This window comes from Nomascus leucogenys, chromosome 5 (genome assembly GCF_006542625.1).
Source record: "Nomascus leucogenys isolate Asia chromosome 5, Asia_NLE_v1, whole genome shotgun sequence".
Classification (NCBI taxonomy): domain Eukaryota; kingdom Metazoa; phylum Chordata; class Mammalia; order Primates; family Hylobatidae; genus Nomascus; species Nomascus leucogenys.
The window spans coordinates 123,551,307-123,570,793 of NC_044385.1; the positions used below are offsets into that span (position 1 = coordinate 123,551,307).

Below are 19,487 nucleotides of genomic sequence, written 5' to 3' on the forward strand. Positions count from 1 at the left end.
AGTCTTGCCAAGTGTTGATTTGAAGTTACTTATTACTCTAAATTCCTATGCTTGTTGTGTTTATGTTGAATTAATCAGTCTTTCTGACTTCCTTTTTCCTTTTTAGTGGCCATGTCAGACTCACAAGAATTAGTTAGTCTGTATGTGTTGTGGATGTTCTCAATACTTTCCATTTATTTTAAGCATTAGTTTAAGTTTACCAAGCCTAGAGAGAAAGGTAAGGTGGGCAATAACAAGTAATCAGCACCATCTGTTTGGTGGCTGTTTTGTTTCTACCTTAAATGGTTAACCTTATTTGTTTTAGCTGTCTAGTGTTTTGTTCTGTGCAGAACTAAATCTTTCATTTATTTCATTATTTCTGAAAGGCTTTAAATGGCTTTGGCCATTTTTTCTTAAATACCATGGAAATTTCATTGGGCTTTATGGCCAAAGACATAGTGCAGTACACTGATTTCCTATTTTTAAAATTAAGATCTTTTCTGTTTTAAATAGTAAAAAAGATTTTCTACACAAGTAAAGGCAATAGATAATATAACTTCTATAAAATATTTATAGAACCAGTTTTTGTTTATGAAAAACCGGTGGTCTTTTTTTTCTACTTTTTACCTTTATGTAATGTTCTATCTTAATTATCATTTTTGTATTTCTCAGTGGCATTTCATATGGCAAGATAGAATAAACTATCAATTTTTTAATTGTTGCTAATAACAAGGAAAAGCCAAAAGTAATTTCTCCTGAAGCCATTTCCTGACGTGATTATATGTTTATAGTTGAGAATGATATCTCAGGTAAGAATAGTCAGTGTGTGTTTTTCCAGTGTTATAGTAAATGGAAATTAGTAATTTGACATTAATTTTTAGGGGTTTTTGTTTTTGCCATAGATATAATTTGGTTCTTGAGTACAGTTGATAGTGTCTAAACCATTTTAAATTCCATCTGTTAACTGATTACTTCTATTTTTTTAATAGTGAATTTATGGCAGAAGAAAGTAATGAAAAATTTTGGCAGTTTTGGAAACCGTAAAAGAATTAGCAATTTATAAGCAAACAGGTAGGTGATGTGTAAATTTTAACTTGTAAGATTTGTATTTATGTACACACATTGTAATGTTTATTATTTTTTAATGGTAATGGTTAAGTGTGAATGCTTCACTGGGTTAGTAAATCTGAACATTAAATTTGAAAATATGCTTTAATAGAAACCATTCTAAGCATCTGTTTCCAAAAATATAAGGTTTTAATACTTTATTATAAGATACCTCATATAATTAGTCATGTTTGGATATTGCATTCTCATCAAGAAGAAATCAAAATTGTTAGCTGGGCATGGTGGTTTGCATCTGTAGTAGCAGCTACTTGGAAGGCCCAAGGCCAGAGGATTGATTGCTTGAGCCCAGGAGTCAGAAACTAGCCTGGGCAGTATAGCAAGGCCCTGTTTCTAAAATAGAAAAAATAAAAAATAAAATAAAATAAATTGGCCAGGTGTGGTGGCTGACACCTGTAATCCCAGCATTTGCGAGACTGAGGCGGAGGATCACTTGAACCCAGGAGTTTGAGCTGTGTTTGTACCACTGCACTCCAGCCTGAGTGATGGAGAGAGGCCTTGTCTCCCCCGTCACCCCCCAAAAAAAATTTAGTTTTCTTTTTACCTAGATTTCTTTGAAATAATAATTTTGCATCTAGTAATAGTACATTTTTTTCTTTTTTAAAAGTAGACTTAATTTTTTTAGAGTAGTTATAAGTTTATAGCAAAATTGGACAGAAAGTACAGATATTTCCCATATGCCCCCCTTCCCCTACACATAAATAGCCTCCCTTGTTATCAACATCCCTCACTAGTGTGGTACATGTCTATCTGTTGATGAACCTTCCTTGACAGATCCTTATTACCCAAGGTCCATAGTTTACATTAGGGTTCAATCTTGTTGTTATACATTCTGTGTGTTTGGGCTAATGTATACTGACATGTATATTGCATTTTTATTGGCAGAATACTTTGACTCTTAAACCATTAAAGAAACTTTTAATACCTCAAAAAGCCAGGTAACTAATATGCTCTCATTTCACTATCTGTAAGATAGTAATTTCTGTTTTTATATGTATATGAGAGTATATACCTATATATACATATATCTTCCTCAGAATTAAAAAGTGTTTATTAATGTGTTTATTATTTTCCTATCTCTGCAGAGACTAGAATAGATGACGTGAGCATGGAATCCCTTAAGAGTAAAATCTTCAGCCATTTAGATATAGAGACATCTTCTTACTATTGGTGATTAAAATAGTTTATTATTTTGTTCCTGAGTGTAAATGTAAGATAAACTAAGTTTCAGATGTTTTAAATGCTCATTTACTGAAGCCGGTTTGGCTCAGGCAGCTTTGAAGTTCAGTGATTTTGTGATTTCACAAAGTAGATTTTAAAAATAAAGAGATCAGACATGCTTTTAATAACATTTTCAACTGAAATATTTCCAAAAGCGAATAATTTTTCCTTTCAAAATTTTTTCCTGAAAAAGCTTTTTAGTCATAAGAAATGTTGGAGGTACTTTAGATGATGGGAATACAAAGATGAATAAATGTGATCTACATCCTCAGGACTTCGTAATATAATGAAGGAGACTGCAAAACAGTGATGTACACTATTAGGTGATAAGAGCTTTAATTGGGGTGTGCATAACATGAAAACACATAAAAGAGGCACCTAGTCAGTGTTCCAGAGACAGCAAGACAGGATTTTCAGTGCTGAATGCTGGAGCTGAGTTTGAATGATGAGATTTAGCCAGGTAGTAGGGAACACAAATGAGTAGAAGAGACCGGAATGGAACGTGTGGAGGAACCTTGATCACTTAGTAATGTTTACTTTCAAATCATTAGGAAATTACTGTTTGTTGTCCTCATATTTGTCCTAGTAATCTTATTAATAGTTTTGGTAATTGAGGTAAAAATAGGCTAGATTAATATGTAAGGTTTTCATGGTTAATGTCAGGTATCCAAGATAGTTTAAAAAATCCTAACACCAAATCTCGTGTCTCTCACCTAAAATCCTCAGTGTATCTGTCCCATATATGTTGTTCTCAGTACATGCTTTTTGGCCTTATTCAGTGCTATTTTTTATTGGAGACACAATCTTAAAAATTAACTCCTGTAAATTTCAAATTCATTTTAAGTTACTTAAATATATCAGCATATTTTATACCTAAATGAAATGATATACCTGGACAATCTGGTGGCAGATCATTAACAAGCTGGAATATAAGCTCAGGAGTACCTAAACTCTACATCAATCATATATGGAAGGAGGTATTTCAAGTGTTTTGAGGGTTGAACCTAATTGTATTAAAGTAAGAATTACTAGCGGGGCACAGTGGCTCACGCCTGTAATCCCAGCACTTTGGGAGGCTGAGGTGGGCAGATCACTTGAGGCCAGGAGTTTGAGACCAGCCTGGCCAACATTGTGAGACCCCGTCTCTACTGAAAATACAAAAATTAGCTGGGCGTGGTGGTGCGGGCCTATAATCCAGCTACTCGGGAGGCTGAGGCACAAGACTCACTTGAACACTGGAGGCGTAGGCTGCAGTGAGCCAAGATCACACCACTGGACTGCAGTCTGGGCAACAGAGTGAGACTCTGACTCAAAAAAAAAAAGACTAACACGTAAAATATAATTCCGTTGGCTTTATTTATAATGGCAGAGTCTAATGCATGTGGTGATATTATTGCTGACCTTGTTAAATGTGGAAAAGAATGGTACAAATGAGAAATATATTAATGAGCAGAGATTTTTTTTTTTTTTTTGAGACGGTGTCTCACTGTGTCAACCAGACTGCAGTTCAGTGGTATGATCTCGGCTAACTGCCAGCTCCGCCTCCCGGGTTCACACCATTCTCCTGCCTAAGCCTCCCGAGTAGCCGGGGCTACAGGCACCCACCACCACGCCCAGCTAATTTTTTGTATTTTTTTTAATTAGAGACGGGATTTCACTGTGTTAGCCAGGATGGTCTCGATCTCCTGACCTCGTGATCCGCCCACCTCGGCCTCCCAAAGTGCTGGGATTACAGGCTTGAGCCACCGCGCCTGGCCTAATGAGCAGATTTTACTGAATTTGTTTTCAAGACATCTTAGAGGAAACATGTAATAATCCTCTGTTACTTGTAATAATTTAGGTTGTTGAATCTCCATGAGACCTTCTAAATACTCTTTACTAAAGAAGAAGTCTTAGTGATCCACCTGCCTAAAAAAATTGTAGATAGTGAACATTTACCTTTTTGAATTCAAGTACTAGTTTTATACCATTTAATGCAATCACTTTATATGATATGCCAGCAAATTAAGACTTTTTAAGCAATGAATTGCCTGTTTAAATAGAATTTATATGGTTCTGCCAGACTTATGTATTTATTGATGCTTCAAGATTCAAGTGGCATATTAGTTAACCTATGTAGTTTTGTGAGGTGAGAAATGTCACCCAAGATTTATCTGATTTCAAAATCCCTGTTTATTTTTACTTCTTCACATGCTGCTCAGCATATAAGAATGTCATTTTCAAAGTCCTTGAAGATTTTAGTGGTTTTTACACAAAGCTGCTTTTGTATTTTATTAATGGAAGAAATTTTCAAAAAATGTTAAGACTTTCTAACATAGTTACTTTTACCCAAGAACCAGATTTGGGGGAAGAAGGTAGTTGGAATTTGGATGTGCCACATTTGAAATGCTTGTGAAATATCCAAATATAAATATATCGGTAAGCTGATATATGAGTTGAGAGATCTAGATAAAAAAAATTCTAGGATAAAGGGTAGGATTTCAGAGTGATCAACATGAAAAACGGTAATTTAAGTTGTAGGGAGAAGGCACAGAATGAGAATAAAATAGTGCCCAATGGCAGAACCCTGAGGACAGCAATGTTTAAGGGAATCTGATGAGAAGAACAGCACACAATGGAGACTAAGGAAGAGTACCTGTAGTGGTAGCTGAAATCCTGTAAAAGTATTAGGTCATGAAAGCCAGGAGAATATTAAGTTGTAAGTGACTGATGTTATCAAATACTGTAGACAGATCAAGTAATATGAATATTATGCACCTACTACTTTTAACAACAGAGAAATTATTAGTGCCTTTGGTGAGAACCATTTCACTGGTATAGTAATCAAGACTTTAGTAAGTTAAGATGTGAGTAAAGCTTGTCATATCTCTCTGTTATTTGGTTATCTAATTTCTGAGTTTCTCGTCAAATTGTCACAATCAGCAAATAACCCAGTCTCCAACCACCCCCAAAATGTCCTCTTCCAGTAGAGCTGCATGTCAAGTCTTTTAAGACCTTTGACTGTGAAGGGAATAAGATGAGTCAGTAGCTGGCTGTGGAGGCTGCCACTTATTTTTTTTTTTTTAATAAGAGTGATTTTTGAATATTAGGTGCCAGTAGTCAAAAATTGAGTAAAAGCTGAGGTTGAAGATAAAGGCAGAAAATATTGAAGGGGCATTTTTAGCAGGTGGTTGGTGAGCATGGATTTAGTTATCAACAAATCAGCCAAAATAGCCCAATGCATCCATTTCATAATAGAGATGATCTTGCTAGTTATATCTAAATTATAAAAGTTTACTTTCTATAAACTCCTGAATCCTACATTCATTACTACATAAGGGACAACCTTGATGGTGACCTTGACAAAATTTGATATCTGTTGTCAGGCACTACTCACATTTCTTTTGACTTTTCTCTGCTTCCATGGGTGACCAATCCTTTGACTGATGTAGTCATATTTTAGATGTTATTACTTTAATTTTTATTGTTTTCTTGCTGAACTTGTAACTATAATGTATTTTAAGAATATTATTTAAAATAACATTTATTTTCTATTTTGCTTTTACTGTTGAACACGAATCTTATTTGCATTATTTTTTGATTCTTGGAGGAAAACTCACCATATCTCCCAAGTTCTGAGAAATCATCTATAGTTTGTTAAAGAATTAAGAGTGAAAGAGCCAATGCTTATTCTCATATGTCAACTGTTTAAAGCTACTGGATTAGGAAAATATTGTTTAGAATGAAGAAACTTATTTAAAATATTTATTAAATATTAAAGAAATTTATTGAATGCCTATTTTGTATGCCAGGAGTAGAAATGTACAGTTGAAAAACTATGATAGAAAAGATCCTTTCCTTCATGGTTTGTAGCTTAATAAGAGGCACCAAATTAAACAATTATACAAATACTTTTTGATGACTTCTTTGTGAATTGATGTAGAGATGGTATAGAGCTCACAATCAGACTTTATGCTGCAATTTCTCCAATTATTTCTTGGTTATATAAAGTTTGCTGTCTGGTTGGTGCCTCGTGAATAACTCTTGGAAAAATAGCTCTTGAGTTCTTCACATACTTAATTGTTCATGTGTGAATTCTAAACTTCTGATTTTTAACTTTAGAGCCCCAGAGTTGTTTTTCGTTTGTTTTTTAAACTAGAGAATGTTGCAATGCTGATCATTCTGTGTCTTTTTTGTTTTAGGTATGTAAGTTCCTTATTCTTTTTAATTCTGGAAAGTTGTCTTGGATTATAGTTTTCTTTAATTATTCTGTTCCATTCCCTTGATTTTCTGCCTTAGGGTCTGCAAGTATACATAAATTAATCTCCTTTGCCTGACTTCTGTGTTTGTCATTTACTCTCAAGTCATTTTTCCCTTCTCTCCTTTTTATTTGTTTCATTTTTATCACTTTTCCTCTGCGTATTCTATTTCTCCTACTCTGTTTTCCACGGTGTCTGTTTACTCTTGTGCTCCTTCTAATTTAATCTGTATTTTCCAGTATTATTTCCTTTCTAGTTCTTATTTGTATTCTTTCAGAAAACTTCTCATATCTCCCTCTTTTTTTGGTCATCTCATTTCTGAGCTTTTTGTCAAGAGCTGTGAAGGGGCTGAAATTTTTACCCTGCTTGCAAGCTGAAAACTTAGCTTGCTACAGTTTCAGGAATCAGATGGACAACATAAGACTCTTGGATCAGAACTGAAAGACTTTATAACTGACCAGAGGAAATCTCCTGAGTGATTCATAGCTTCTTTATATCAGCCAGGACCTACTGAACTAAACTCTGAGACTTTTTATTGTCATCTTTGAAAGGATCTAATATTGGCAAGATGGACCATAGGAGGAATTTAGTCATAAGGTGCCACTAAGACATTGTTTGGGAGATATTTTTGAACTTATTTCCCTTGGCCTGCAACCCTTTCTTCTTCTTCTCTTCATTAGTAGGCAGCAAAATTAAGATGACTCATTGCCTGATTGACTGCACAGTTTTGTCAGAATATCCACTATTACTTCTCAAGCACTCTTCTCAAATCCTATTAATTGGACCATGGGACTGGGTCATTTATTCTCCAGAAATCCACATATCTTGTCAGCATTCCATTTTGTTGTCAGATCTGTCAAGTACTGTGAAGGGTCTGAGATGTTACCCTATTTGCAAAGATAACAGATTAGTTTCATGGATGCTGACAGATGACCTGAGACCCCTGATTCAGAGACAGAAGAAGGCTTTATTACATACAGCAAAAGCAATAACCACAATGTCCACATATTTGCACTGGTTGCCTGAGCCTCAGTTCCCACAGGACAACTTGGAGGGCCAGATAACACCTGTACCCTGAATGGGTTGTGGTAAAGAGAGGAACTGAGGGTCAAGGGCCCAGCACTTTTGGAGCAATTAGTAAACATTGTCACAATCAGCAAAGAACCCAGTCTTCCAATCAACCCCAAAATGTCTCCTTCCAGTCAGAATATCCTTTTCCTCCTCTCAGAAAGAGAGTATCTGGTGTTGCAGTCTGGTTTAACCACATTCTTCTTGTTATCCCTTTCACATCAGATATCCACGGGGAACTGCTCTTCATCTACCTCAACTCTGTTCTTTTATATGAGAAATTTCTATCACTTGATAACCCAGTGCCAAGATGTAGAGGAGAATAAATTACCAGAGAATGTCTAGAGGCCAGCCTCTATGGATGCCTATACCAAATGGACTCCAGAGCTGCCCTGCTATTACGCAACCATCTCTGGCTGGCCCTGGAATGGCATTACAGTTTTCTGACACAATGCAGTCAATGGTTACACCCAGGGAAGAGCAGAGAAAGGAAAAGGGCACAGACAAAGTTCTCCCCACCCCTGCTTATCCCTGTTAGTGCCACCAGGTCTTCTTCAGCTCTAGGCTGCACTTTTCTGCCTTCTCCCTTTCAAGTGATCTCTGTCTCCCCAGGGGTGTTGGAGAATTTTTAATTAAATTCTAGGATCCCTCCTCCTTTATGTCTTTGAGTTCTTTGAATAGGGTTTATAGTAGGCAACTTGCAGCTCAGGTTAGTTTGTTCAAGTTCCAGACAAGATGTCATTTAGTTTTGAAGACCTGGTTCAAATTTTGTCTCCTAAAAGTATTCTGGATACACTAATTATACTTGGCTAATTATACTTGGCTATCGGCACTAAATCTCAGTAGAATTTATTCATACAGGTACTTTAGAATTCATTAACAATCATATTATTTAACTTTTCTGCTGTTGTTAATTTCTGCCTTGTAGGTAGGACTTATATCTTATCCTTGTAATATAACCCCATAACTTTGGAGTAAGTTGGTCTGAAATGTTGGTGTTTCCAAATAGATTTTAATGGCAAGATTATTTTCACCTGGTCTCATGTTGATTACTTGGACATTACTGTGGAAGATCCAAAATGAAGTTGATTATAGAACTGAGATCTTGATTTTTCCATTTTTCTCTAGTATTATCCATAACCAAACTTCAGATATGATTATATGACATTAAGTTAGCCTTACAATGGAAGATGTGCCAGTGTGCAGTGTATAAAATGCTAACATTATTTTCTTTTGACTTCTTTTTACAGAATCAGATTATTCTTATTACAACTTAATCCTGAAGAAAGCAGGACAGTTTCTAGACAATTTACACATCAACCTCTTAAAGTTTGCTTTCTCTATAAGGGCATACTCCCCAGCTATTCAGATGTTTCAGCAGGTGTGTAAAAATACCCAATCTGTATTTGACAAAGAGGCACTCTAGCAATGTACATAGAGCTCTTTAATATGAACATCTTTAGTTCAAAATGATCTGAAGTTTATAGTTGGTTCCATAGCCTATCATTGATTATATTATTGTTGTCATTTATTATAATGTAATTGAATATATTCTGTAGTTTTTATAGTTATTTGGGATAAGGAAATTATGAGGACAAATCATTGAAATGAAATATCATAAAATTTTAATATAATTTTTTCAATAACTATGAAGCATGTCTTTCCTAGGATAAAGTTGATTTTATTAAAATATGTCTTAGATTCTGCCTACATATAGATGTTTTTTTACTTTAATTAGAGCAATAACTTAATAGTAGTTGATGAGTTATTTTAATCAAAGTAATGTGTAAGGGTTTTAAAATCATATTGTAATTATGAACTACTGTAGCTAAATATAATCTTTGAAATCTTAGATTGCAGCTGACGAGCCACCACCAGATGGTTGTAATGCATTTGTAGTTATTCATAAGAAGCACACCTGTAAAATTAATGAGATTAAAAAGCTGCTGAAGAAAGCTGCTTCAAGGTAAATTAATAATAGCCTATAATGAAAGAAGTGGTTATAGAGAGGAGAGTTCAATAGCAGAAACGTCTTATAATAAAGAAGTTTAATATTCTAAGACACTGTATATTCAAGAATGTGATTTGTATTGAAAACCTTAATATATCTGAGAATGTTTTGTCTTGATTAGCTTTTGATTTTAGCATATAAATTGTGCCAAAATAACATAAAATATATGAAATGTTTCATATAAGCATAACTTGTTTTTTGAAATAAACATGCAAAACTATGAATTTATTTGGCCTATAGCTCTTTAAATATAAACTGAATATATAAACTGAATAACAAAGTAATCAAAACAATAGATGAGGTTGCTTCCTATATTCAAAACTATTTTTTTTTTGCTTTTTTGCAAGTATTAAAAAATGGCAAATCAGAAGTAAATTATTAATTTATTAGTGATTTTTTAGAGTAATACTACCAGTATATTTTTATTGCCTGATTATTTATACTTTAAAAAATAATAGTTTTTTTAATTTTGAAAGAGCTCTATTAAACAGTAATATATATTTATGCATATTAATACTTAACTCACTTGTTAACAAACCATTTCTAACATTTTCTTGTATTGAATTTAATATACAAAAGGCTTTTATTTTTATGTAGCCAAATTTTCCTGTGTATGTGACTTTTATATTGTTTTTATACTAACAGTTTTTCCCGAACCTGATTGGGAGATTTTACTAATTCTTTCTGTAGCTTTCTAAAAGTTTTTCCTTTTATTTTACATTAAACTTTTAATCTATCTGTAATTTATTTTCATCAAAAGGTAAGAATCCAACCAGATTTTTTCCTCAGGTAGCTAGTCAATTGTATTCATTATATTTATATTATGGTCTATTTCATAGCTCTTTGTTCTGCTCCATTATCTATTTCTTATAGTAGTGCCATACTGTTTTAATATTTATTGCTTTATTATCCAGTTTCTGACAGGAGGATTTCTTCTTGATTGTTGCTCTTTTTTCCTCCAGAATGCCTTAGTTCCTTGTATTTGTTGATACTTTTAAGTTAACATTAGAATCCTTTTCCTCCCCAAGCTCCCCTTCCCCAAAAGCCTTTTTAGGGTTTAATTAGAATTATGTTAAAAGTATTGGTTAATTTAGGAAAAATTTACATGTGTGTTGTATTGAATCTCTTATCAGATAACATGGCATGTTTCTCTGTTCACACCTGCTTTTAAAACTTAAATGCAGAAATAATTGCTTTATTTTTTTCTTTCTTTTTTTTTTTTCTTTTTGAGACGGAGTCTCGCTCTGTCGCCCAGGCTGGAGTGCAGTGGCGCGACCTCGGCTCACTGCAAGCTCCGCCTCCCAGGTTCACGCCATTCTCCTGCCTCAGCCTCCCGAGTAGCTGGGACTACAGGCGCCCGCCACCGCGCCCGGCTAATTTTTTGTATTTTTAGTAGAGACAGGGTTTCACCATGTTAGCCAGGATGGTCTTGATCTCCTGACTTCGTGATCTGCCCGTCTCGGCCTCCCAAGGTGCTGGGATTACAGGTGTGAGCCACCGCGCCTGGCCAATAATTGCTTTATTTTATCAATTATTTTTTCATCTATTGAGATGGATACAAGGTTTTTCTCATTGGGCATACTAATGTATTACAAAATACTTTGAAATATTATACCTGCTTTTCAATTCTGAGGAAAACTACTGATTATTAATGGTGTGGGATTATCTTAATTTGCTTTTGAATTAAGGTTGCTTTCATTTTGTTTTCATGTTTCTGTGTTAATAAATGAATAGCTGTACATTTATTGAAATTATTTGACATCTTTAATTTTTATCAGTCATTCTGCTTTCATAAAGTGAATTAGGCAGCCATATTATTCTTATTCTGGATGAGTTAATATAGGAATTATCTATTCCTTTATGGCATTGTTAGACTCACTATGAAATTGTTAGCACTAATGTATATTTTTTCCTTTCCTAGTGCATCTTTTAAAGGAAATTTTGTAATGTTTAAAATTTATTGTCATTGGTTTCTGATGTCAACTTTTATAATTATAGAAACTAATGTATCTTGAAGATTACAAAAAAATTAACATCAAACTATTAGGAAAGTCCATCTGCCATGGGCCCTGTGAGTCCTTGCATGTTCTTTCTTGGTCTGACCAGCAAAAAATGCTTTACCTGGGCCATTTCTCAGGGTTGTGTTTGCAGTGAGCAATCTTGAGGAATGAGGTAATGTTTGTTTTTGGGATTGGGGACAGGGAGCAAGCAAGTTTTATTGCTTACTATAAAACAGTGCTTCCCCAAGCCCAGTGTTCCTTAACGGAAACATATGCCAACTCTGTAGGATCCATCTAAGTCCATATTTTTTCACCCCCTATGGGACTTTGGGGACAAGCATAATAATGCTTATACTGCTTGCTCTATGTCATAACCAGTAAAGTCATTTGTCTTTGACCCGGGAGTCTTATGTCTTCTATCAGAATCCATAAAAGAGTAAAAGGCTAACTTACTAGTTTGTAAGTCAGGTAAAATCATACCTTAGACTTTTACAGTTCTTGATAGTTTTGGAGACTGTCATGGGTGGGATGTTGACTGACACATAGCTTCTGGAAGAGGAAGTTCCTAAGGGCCCATGGGCGAGAAGAAAAAAGGTCAATACTTACATTTCTTCCCACTGCCCACCTCTTTCTCCCTGTACTCTTGGTGGGTGATAGCAGTCTCCTGATTACTGTGTTGTAGTCTGACCCATGTTCTTTGATCTGGGCTCCTAAGGAAACGGCACTCAAACTTGACTCATTTAATGGTTTATTGTTTCAGCTCTGATTATATAACTGGTATTGGTATTTTACATGCTTACACTGTGAATGCTGTCAATGTTTGTGAAGCCCAGAGGGAAACTGTCATTCAGAGACTACCACACATAGACACCCCCAGGTGGTGCAGCAGAAACAACAAAGAATCAATCCCAGGAGGAGAAAGGACAATTACAACTTTATATAGACTTCATAGCTGCTGGACTACCCTGAGAGACTGTTTCCAAGTATAATAGTGCCACCTGCCTGACTCAGCCACTTAGTACACCCCTTTTTAAAATGAGCAGTTCTTAAGCTGCTGCTAAGCTCTTGTTGAAACTGAACGCCTGACCCATGGAGGCCTTGTGACTCTACCACATGACATTTACATTTTCACGTAGTTCCACTAGGAGTCAGTGTCTGGCAAGGTAAAAGGGACCCAACAAGCCTCCCTGCTCAAATGGAAATTATATGTTCAAAAGCCCAGCTTCTGAGCCCTAGCATGGTATCAGGTATATGTGAAAAAGTGGCAGCTACTCTTTTGGGAGTGAACTAAATAACCCATTTCACTACCTGAAGTAAGGTCTCTGGCTCAAAAGGGCCCTCAGTTCACAGCGGTTTCCCTAAATGTGTGGGCCAGGCTGCTAGGATGTTTAGCTAAGTTAACAGCTGGTGGGATCTTTGAGCTGCCTCTGCTACCATTCCACCAGGCATAAGCCTTGTAGAACCCAAAGCTGAAGTGGTCACTCTACTCAGTGGGCAGAACTCAAGGCCGTCATCTTCTCTCTGAACAAAATCTGACCCCTTGGTGAAATATAATACATTTATACTGACTCTTGTGCTGTTGCCAATGGCCTACCTGTCTGGTCTGCCACTTGGAAGACTACAGATGGGTAGCTTAAAAATACCACTCCTTGGGGCTTGCACACTGTGAAAGTAATTTGCACTTGCCCATCTGACAGTCTGGTTTACTCCTATAGATGTACATATTATAGACCCATTCCCTGATAAGTATGAATAGAGACAAAATGACTATGCCAAGACTGTGTGAGGCCCTGACTGCTCTTTACCATGGCCTTTTCTCAGGGTGTTTTCAGTGAGTGACTTTGAGGGATAAGTTAATGTTTCTTCCTGGGACAAAGGGCAGCTTACTTACTGCTTATTATTAAATGATGGGTTTCCCACACTCAGTGTTCTTTAGATGTGATCCGTACCCACTGCCTGTGTAGAATTCTTGTGGGTCCATCATACTTCTCCCTATGGAATGTGGGGCCATGGGGAACCCATGTAAACATACTAATGTTCATGTTGCTTGCTGTGCCACAAGTAATCAAGCTCTTTGTTTCTGACTCAGAAGTCTCTGTCTTTTGCCAGAATCCATGAAACAATGAAAAGCTAACGTATTAGCTTGTAAGTAGGGTAAAACAATTCTGCAGCCTGACAGAAACATTCTCCCCCTCTCTGTCTGTAAAGGGCAAAGTTAATAATTTTGTTTTCCTTTTGTGAACTTTAGGCATATACTGTTGGGTTTGTGACACCTTATCAATATTGGTCAATGGTTTTTTCTTATTTAAGCATATAATTTATGTTTTTACATAGGTTATTTATAGTAATATAAATATTTTAATTTTTTCCTCTCTGTAGATATGTTTCTCCTTCCTAGATTTTCTTTAGTTTTCATTTTCTTTCAGTTTTTCCAGATTAGGTTTTTATCTTTTTTAAAGAAATGACTGACAAATTTTTTCTGCTTTTTTATTCTAATCTAATACGTTTTGCATTTATATATTTTCTTCTGTCTGTGGTTGACCTAAACACTTGGTTTGGTTTTTGTTTTTTTTTTCAATGATAACATATTTAGGTCATCAATGTTGCTTTTCTTTACTATGTGGTATTCTCATTGTCCCAATTTCTTAAAATTCTTCTTAACAGTAGTTTTATTTACATGTTGGAAAGTAGAGTGACCACTGGGAGAAAGTTATACTCATTTAGGATGGTAATGATTGCTGTCACTTTCCCCCAGATATATAACTCATATTTTATTTTGTTTTATTTATTTATTTTTTTGAGATAAGGTCTCGCTCTAGTGCCCAGGCTAGAGTGCAGTGATGCAGTCTTGGCTCACTGCAACCTCTGCTTCCCAGGCTCAAGTTGCACTTCTGCCTCAGCCTGAGTAGATGGGACTACAGGTGCAAACCACCATGCTCAGCTAATTTTTGTATTTTTTGTAGAGACGGGGTCTTGCTATGTTGCCCAGGCTGGACTCAAATTCCTGAGCTCAAGCAATCTGCCTGCCTCAGCCTCCCAGAGTGCTGGGATTACAGACATGAGCTACCACTCCTGGCCTTCATTCACATTTTAATATTATGTCTATAAAGTTTTGGGGTAGTTCCAGACCATAGATTTTTGAACCAGGGAATAGGAAATAGGGAGAGATGAAGAATCAGTTTACTCTTCTTTTTTTACTGGCATGTTCTTGTTTTAAGTGGTAAGGTTTACTGTCAGTTATGATTCTAAGTTGAACAGCATAGGTTTTATAGTTAGTAGACTTTACTCCCAATTTATGATATAAAGTTATTATTAGTTTGCAACTTCATTAAGAATTTTTGTCTCTGAGTCTTTGTAAATATTTTTGGAGATACTGTAAAATTTAGTGTCAGGGACTGCTCTCCAAATGCCACTTCAAATCAATATGACCGTCTTTTTTGTGGCTTTAAACTTTTGTCCCAAATGGAAAGCTGTATGTTTAAAATTAAAAAAAAATCCTATATGGTCATTCTAAAAGAATTCAAATACTTTAGAAAAATGCAAAGTAGAAAGGGAAAATGGCCCATAATTCTGCTAACAGTTTAATGTATGTTCAAAAAAATCCTATATGGTCATTCTAAAAGATTCAAATACTTTAGAAAAATGCAAAGTAGAAAGGGAAAATGGCCCATAATTCTGCTAACAGTTTAATGTATGTTCTTTTTTAATGCATATATTCATATACAGATATACTTTAAAAAACATTTATTGTACTATAAAGGGTATCTTAGATCCTTCTCCCATAAAGTTATGTGTTCTTACATGTAAATAAATAAACTTACTGGTATGTACCAACTTTATGTGTTAGGCTGTTTTTGTGTTACTATAAAGAAATACCTGAGGCTGGATAATTTATAAGTAAAAGAGGTTTAGTTGGATTATGGTTCTGCAAGCGATACAAACATGGCATTAACATCTGCTTGGCTTCTGGTGAGAGCCTCAGGAACCTTACAGCCATGACAGAAGGCGAAGCTGGAACAGGCACGTCACATAGTGAGAGCAGGAGCAAGAGAGAAAGGGGGGCCCCTGGGAATTGCATTTCAACATGCGATTTGGAGGGGACAAATACCCAAACCATATCATTCTTTTCCTAGCCCCCAAAATCTCATGTCCTTCTCACATTGCAAATTACAGTAATTTCTTCCCCATGTCTTAACTCATTCCAATATCAAGTCCAATGTCCTAAGTGCCATCTGAGACTCATCTGCTTCCACTTATGAGGCTGTAAAATCAAAACAAGTTATTTACTTCCAAGGTACAGAGATGGTGCAGGCATTGGGTAAACATTCCCGTTACCAAAGGGAGGAATCGGCCAAAAGAAAAGAGTCACAGGCCCCATGCAAGTCTGAAACACAGTAGGCAGGCACTAAATCTTAAAGCTGTCATGTAATCCTTGACTCCATGTCCCACATCCTGGTGTACATCCTGATGGGCTCCCTAGGCCTTGGGCGGCTCCAGCGCTCTAACTTTGCAGGATACAACACACGTGGCTGCTGTCATGGGCTGGGGTTGAGTACCTCTGGGTTTTCCAGGCACAAGATGCAAGCTGCTGGTGAGTCTACCATCCTTGGGTCTGAAGGGTTACAGCCCTCCCCTCCACTATCTCCGCTAGGCAGTATCCAGGTAGAGACTCTGTGTGGGGGTTCCAACCCCACATTTCCTCTATGCACTGCCCTAGTAGAATATCTGTGGGGGCCTTGCCTGTGTGGCAGGCTCCTGCCTGGGCACCAGGCTTTTCCATACATCCTTTGAAATCTAGATAGAGGCCTCCAAGCCTCCTTCATGCTTGTCTCCTGAGCATCTCCAGACGTGAGACCATGTATAAACTGCTAGGGCTTATGGCTTGTGCCCTCTGGAGCTGTGACCTGAGCTTTACCTGTGCCCCTTTGAGCCGAGGCTGGAAGTGGAGCAGCTGGATGCAAGTTGCAGCCTGCTGGCATGGCACAGGGCAGTGAGCATTCTTTCCTTTTAGGCCTCAGAGTGTATGATGAGAGGGGCTGCCTTATATATCTCTGAAATACCTTCCAGGCCTTTTCTTCATTGTCTTGGCTGTCAGCTCCTTGGCTCCCTTTTAGTCATGCAAATCTCTCTAGCAAGTGGTTGCCCAATAGCCCACTTAGATTCTTCCCCTGAAAATGGGCTTTTTCTTTTCTGGCTAGGGCTGCAAATTTTTCAAACTTTTACGTTCTGCTCCCCTCTTAAATATGAATTCCAACTTAAAGCCATCTCTTTGCTCCCGCATCTGAACATATGTTGTTAGAAGCAGCCAGGCCACTTCTTGAATACTTTGCTGCTTCGAAATTTCTTCCACCAAACATCTTAAGTCATCCCTCTTAAGTTCAAACTTCCACAGATCCCTAGGGCATAAGCACAATGCAGCCAAGTTATTTGCTAAGGCATAACGAGGGTGACCTTTACTGCAGTTGCCAAAAAGTTCACCTGCCATGTAGTAGATGCTGAAAAATATTGAGTGAATGATACTATAATGAAATGAATAAATAGGTTTCATTATTCCACTCCTTGTGGTAGATATATAGGTAGTTTACAGTAAACAATATCTAATTGAACTTCCTTGTACATATATCTTTGCATAGTTACCTTGGTTATTTTCTTAAATTTCTAAAACTAAAATCTCTAGGTAAGTACATGTATTTTAAAATGTATACTCCAAAATTGTCTTCGGAAAGCTGAAGTTTTACACTCTACTTCTAAAATTTTTACCAATGCTAATTTGTATTAATTCTCTTTAACACTTTAGTCAGTTCAGTAAATTGCTACTTTTAAATATAATTATTGAATTTTTAAAGGTTGCCTTCCTCTTATCCAGCCATCCTCTATAGGTATAATTTTTCTACCTATGATATATCCAAGCAGTTCCTGAATTAATCATAAAAGCAAATTTTGAAAGTTATGTGTCTATAGGTACAGGAAGGAAGGTACTGTCAATTACAGACTCAGCAAATGGTAGAGAGCCCTTACCTTTGTGTGTAAAGTCTGTTCCATTTCCTCTAACTTTTCCTTTTATATTCAACCTCAACATTTATCTGCTAGCATAGTTTTATTGGCAGCCTTTCTAGTTTTCTTTTGAGACGGAGTCTCACTCTGTTGCCCAGACTGGAGTGCAGTGATGCGATCTCGGCTCACTGCAAGCTCTGCCTCCTGGGTCCACGCCATTCTCCCGCCTCAGCCTCCCGAGTAGCTGGGACTACAGGCGCCTGCCACCATGCCTGGCTAATTTTTTGTATTTTTAGTAGAGACGGGGTTTCAACATGTTAGCCGGGATGATATCGATCTCCTGACCTCATGATCCGCCTGCCTTGGCCTCCCAAAGTGCTGGGATTACAGGCATGAGCCACCGCGCCCAGCTGCCTTTCTAGTTTTCAACAGTAGTAAATTCTTTGAAGGAAGAATTTCTCAGACTTACATTAAAATTTAAGATTCCTTATATAAATTACTAAATGTACTTCTATGATACTGATAAAATCAGGTTTATAAAATGATAATCCAGCTGCTATGTAAGTGACATTTGAGTTCCAAGATTTCAGTAAAAATTTATGAGAATAATTTTAATAGTTTCATGCAAGAATCTTTCACTTCTTTTCAAATGTGAAGTATGATTTTGTATCCTTTTAGCATTTATTAATAGCATCTCATGAAGAAAAACAGCAAATTCAATGTCTCTTATTTTGCACATTCATGTCTCTTCATCTGTTATGAAGTGAAATTCTATTTGGGGCTAAGATTCTATTTATTTTGTGCTTCAGCTATCCAAGCATTGACAGTAGTATTTTAAAAATCACATCATGAATACCAGTAATCAAATTAAAGTGAATAAATGTGTGATGATTTTATACTTGAATGAAAAGTTTATTTAAAAAGTGGAAGGGTATACATACTGTACATCTTCTAGTGCATTTCTGTAAACTAATATAAGGATGCTTGAATGTTATAATTTTACAGACTTTTAATAAACACATTTCTATATTGCTGTTGAGTAATGTCACAAATTCTAAGCCAAATAACTGTGGAAATCTCTCAAATTATTCTGTTAGTCAATAAGATTGAATGCTTGAATGATTTTGATTTAGAATATGTTGAGTCAGTAAGTAGTTAAGCCAGAATTGAATCCAATTCTGCGTGATTTCAAAACCCACCTTCTTTTCACGAACATGCTGTAGGAATGTTACTCATACCCTTTTTTCTTCTGTCCTTAACATTTGTTATCCAAAGGTAGTAATTGACTGAATGATTGTAGACATCAGAATTCACTAAATAAAAGGTTATTTCTCAACATCCTTGTTACTCTGAACTTCCTTGTCTCTTGGTTTGCTTTCTACCTGTATAAATTGCCAAAACATATGGGCTTTGGAATTCCATAAACATGAGTTGAAATTCTGGCTTTCCATTTGATCTTTTCCTGAATAGCTAACTTATCTGAACCTCAGAAACTTAAAAGTTTCAGTGATGATAGCTGTCTAATTTTTCTTGTGAAATAGAATTTACTAATAAGTGTAAAGAACCTAGCACAGTGCCTGGCAAATAAGTCAGTTAAAGTCTGTTACTGATGATAGTGCTAGACCATAAGAGTCCTGGTTTCTTTGCTTATACTTGGGGATTTGACGAGTACTTGTTCATACTAAGTACTGATAATCTTTAAATAAGGTAGTACTTTTGCTTTGATCCGTAAATATTTGTACCTTGTTTTCAGGAAATATGAGCTGTAATGAAAAATTATAACCTTCTAACTGAATAAAATATAAATTTTATTTCACTGAGAATTGTGCTGCCATAATGTTATTGTTTAAA

The 19,487-nt window shown here is 36.1% G+C and overlaps 1 protein-coding gene across 1 annotated transcript in view; it reads left to right on the forward strand.

Annotated features, from left to right (window-relative positions):
- Positions 1 to 19,487, forward strand: part of LOC115835067 (UDP-glucose:glycoprotein glucosyltransferase 2-like) — a 174,528-nt gene that overhangs the window by 10,493 nt on the left and 144,548 nt on the right. The window contains 4 exon segments of the mRNA XM_030812463.1: positions 969 to 1,009; positions 1,012 to 1,050; positions 8,882 to 9,012; positions 9,485 to 9,597. Of these exon segments, the coding sequence (XP_030668323.1) occupies positions 969 to 1,009; positions 1,012 to 1,050; positions 8,882 to 9,012; positions 9,485 to 9,597 (324 nt within the window).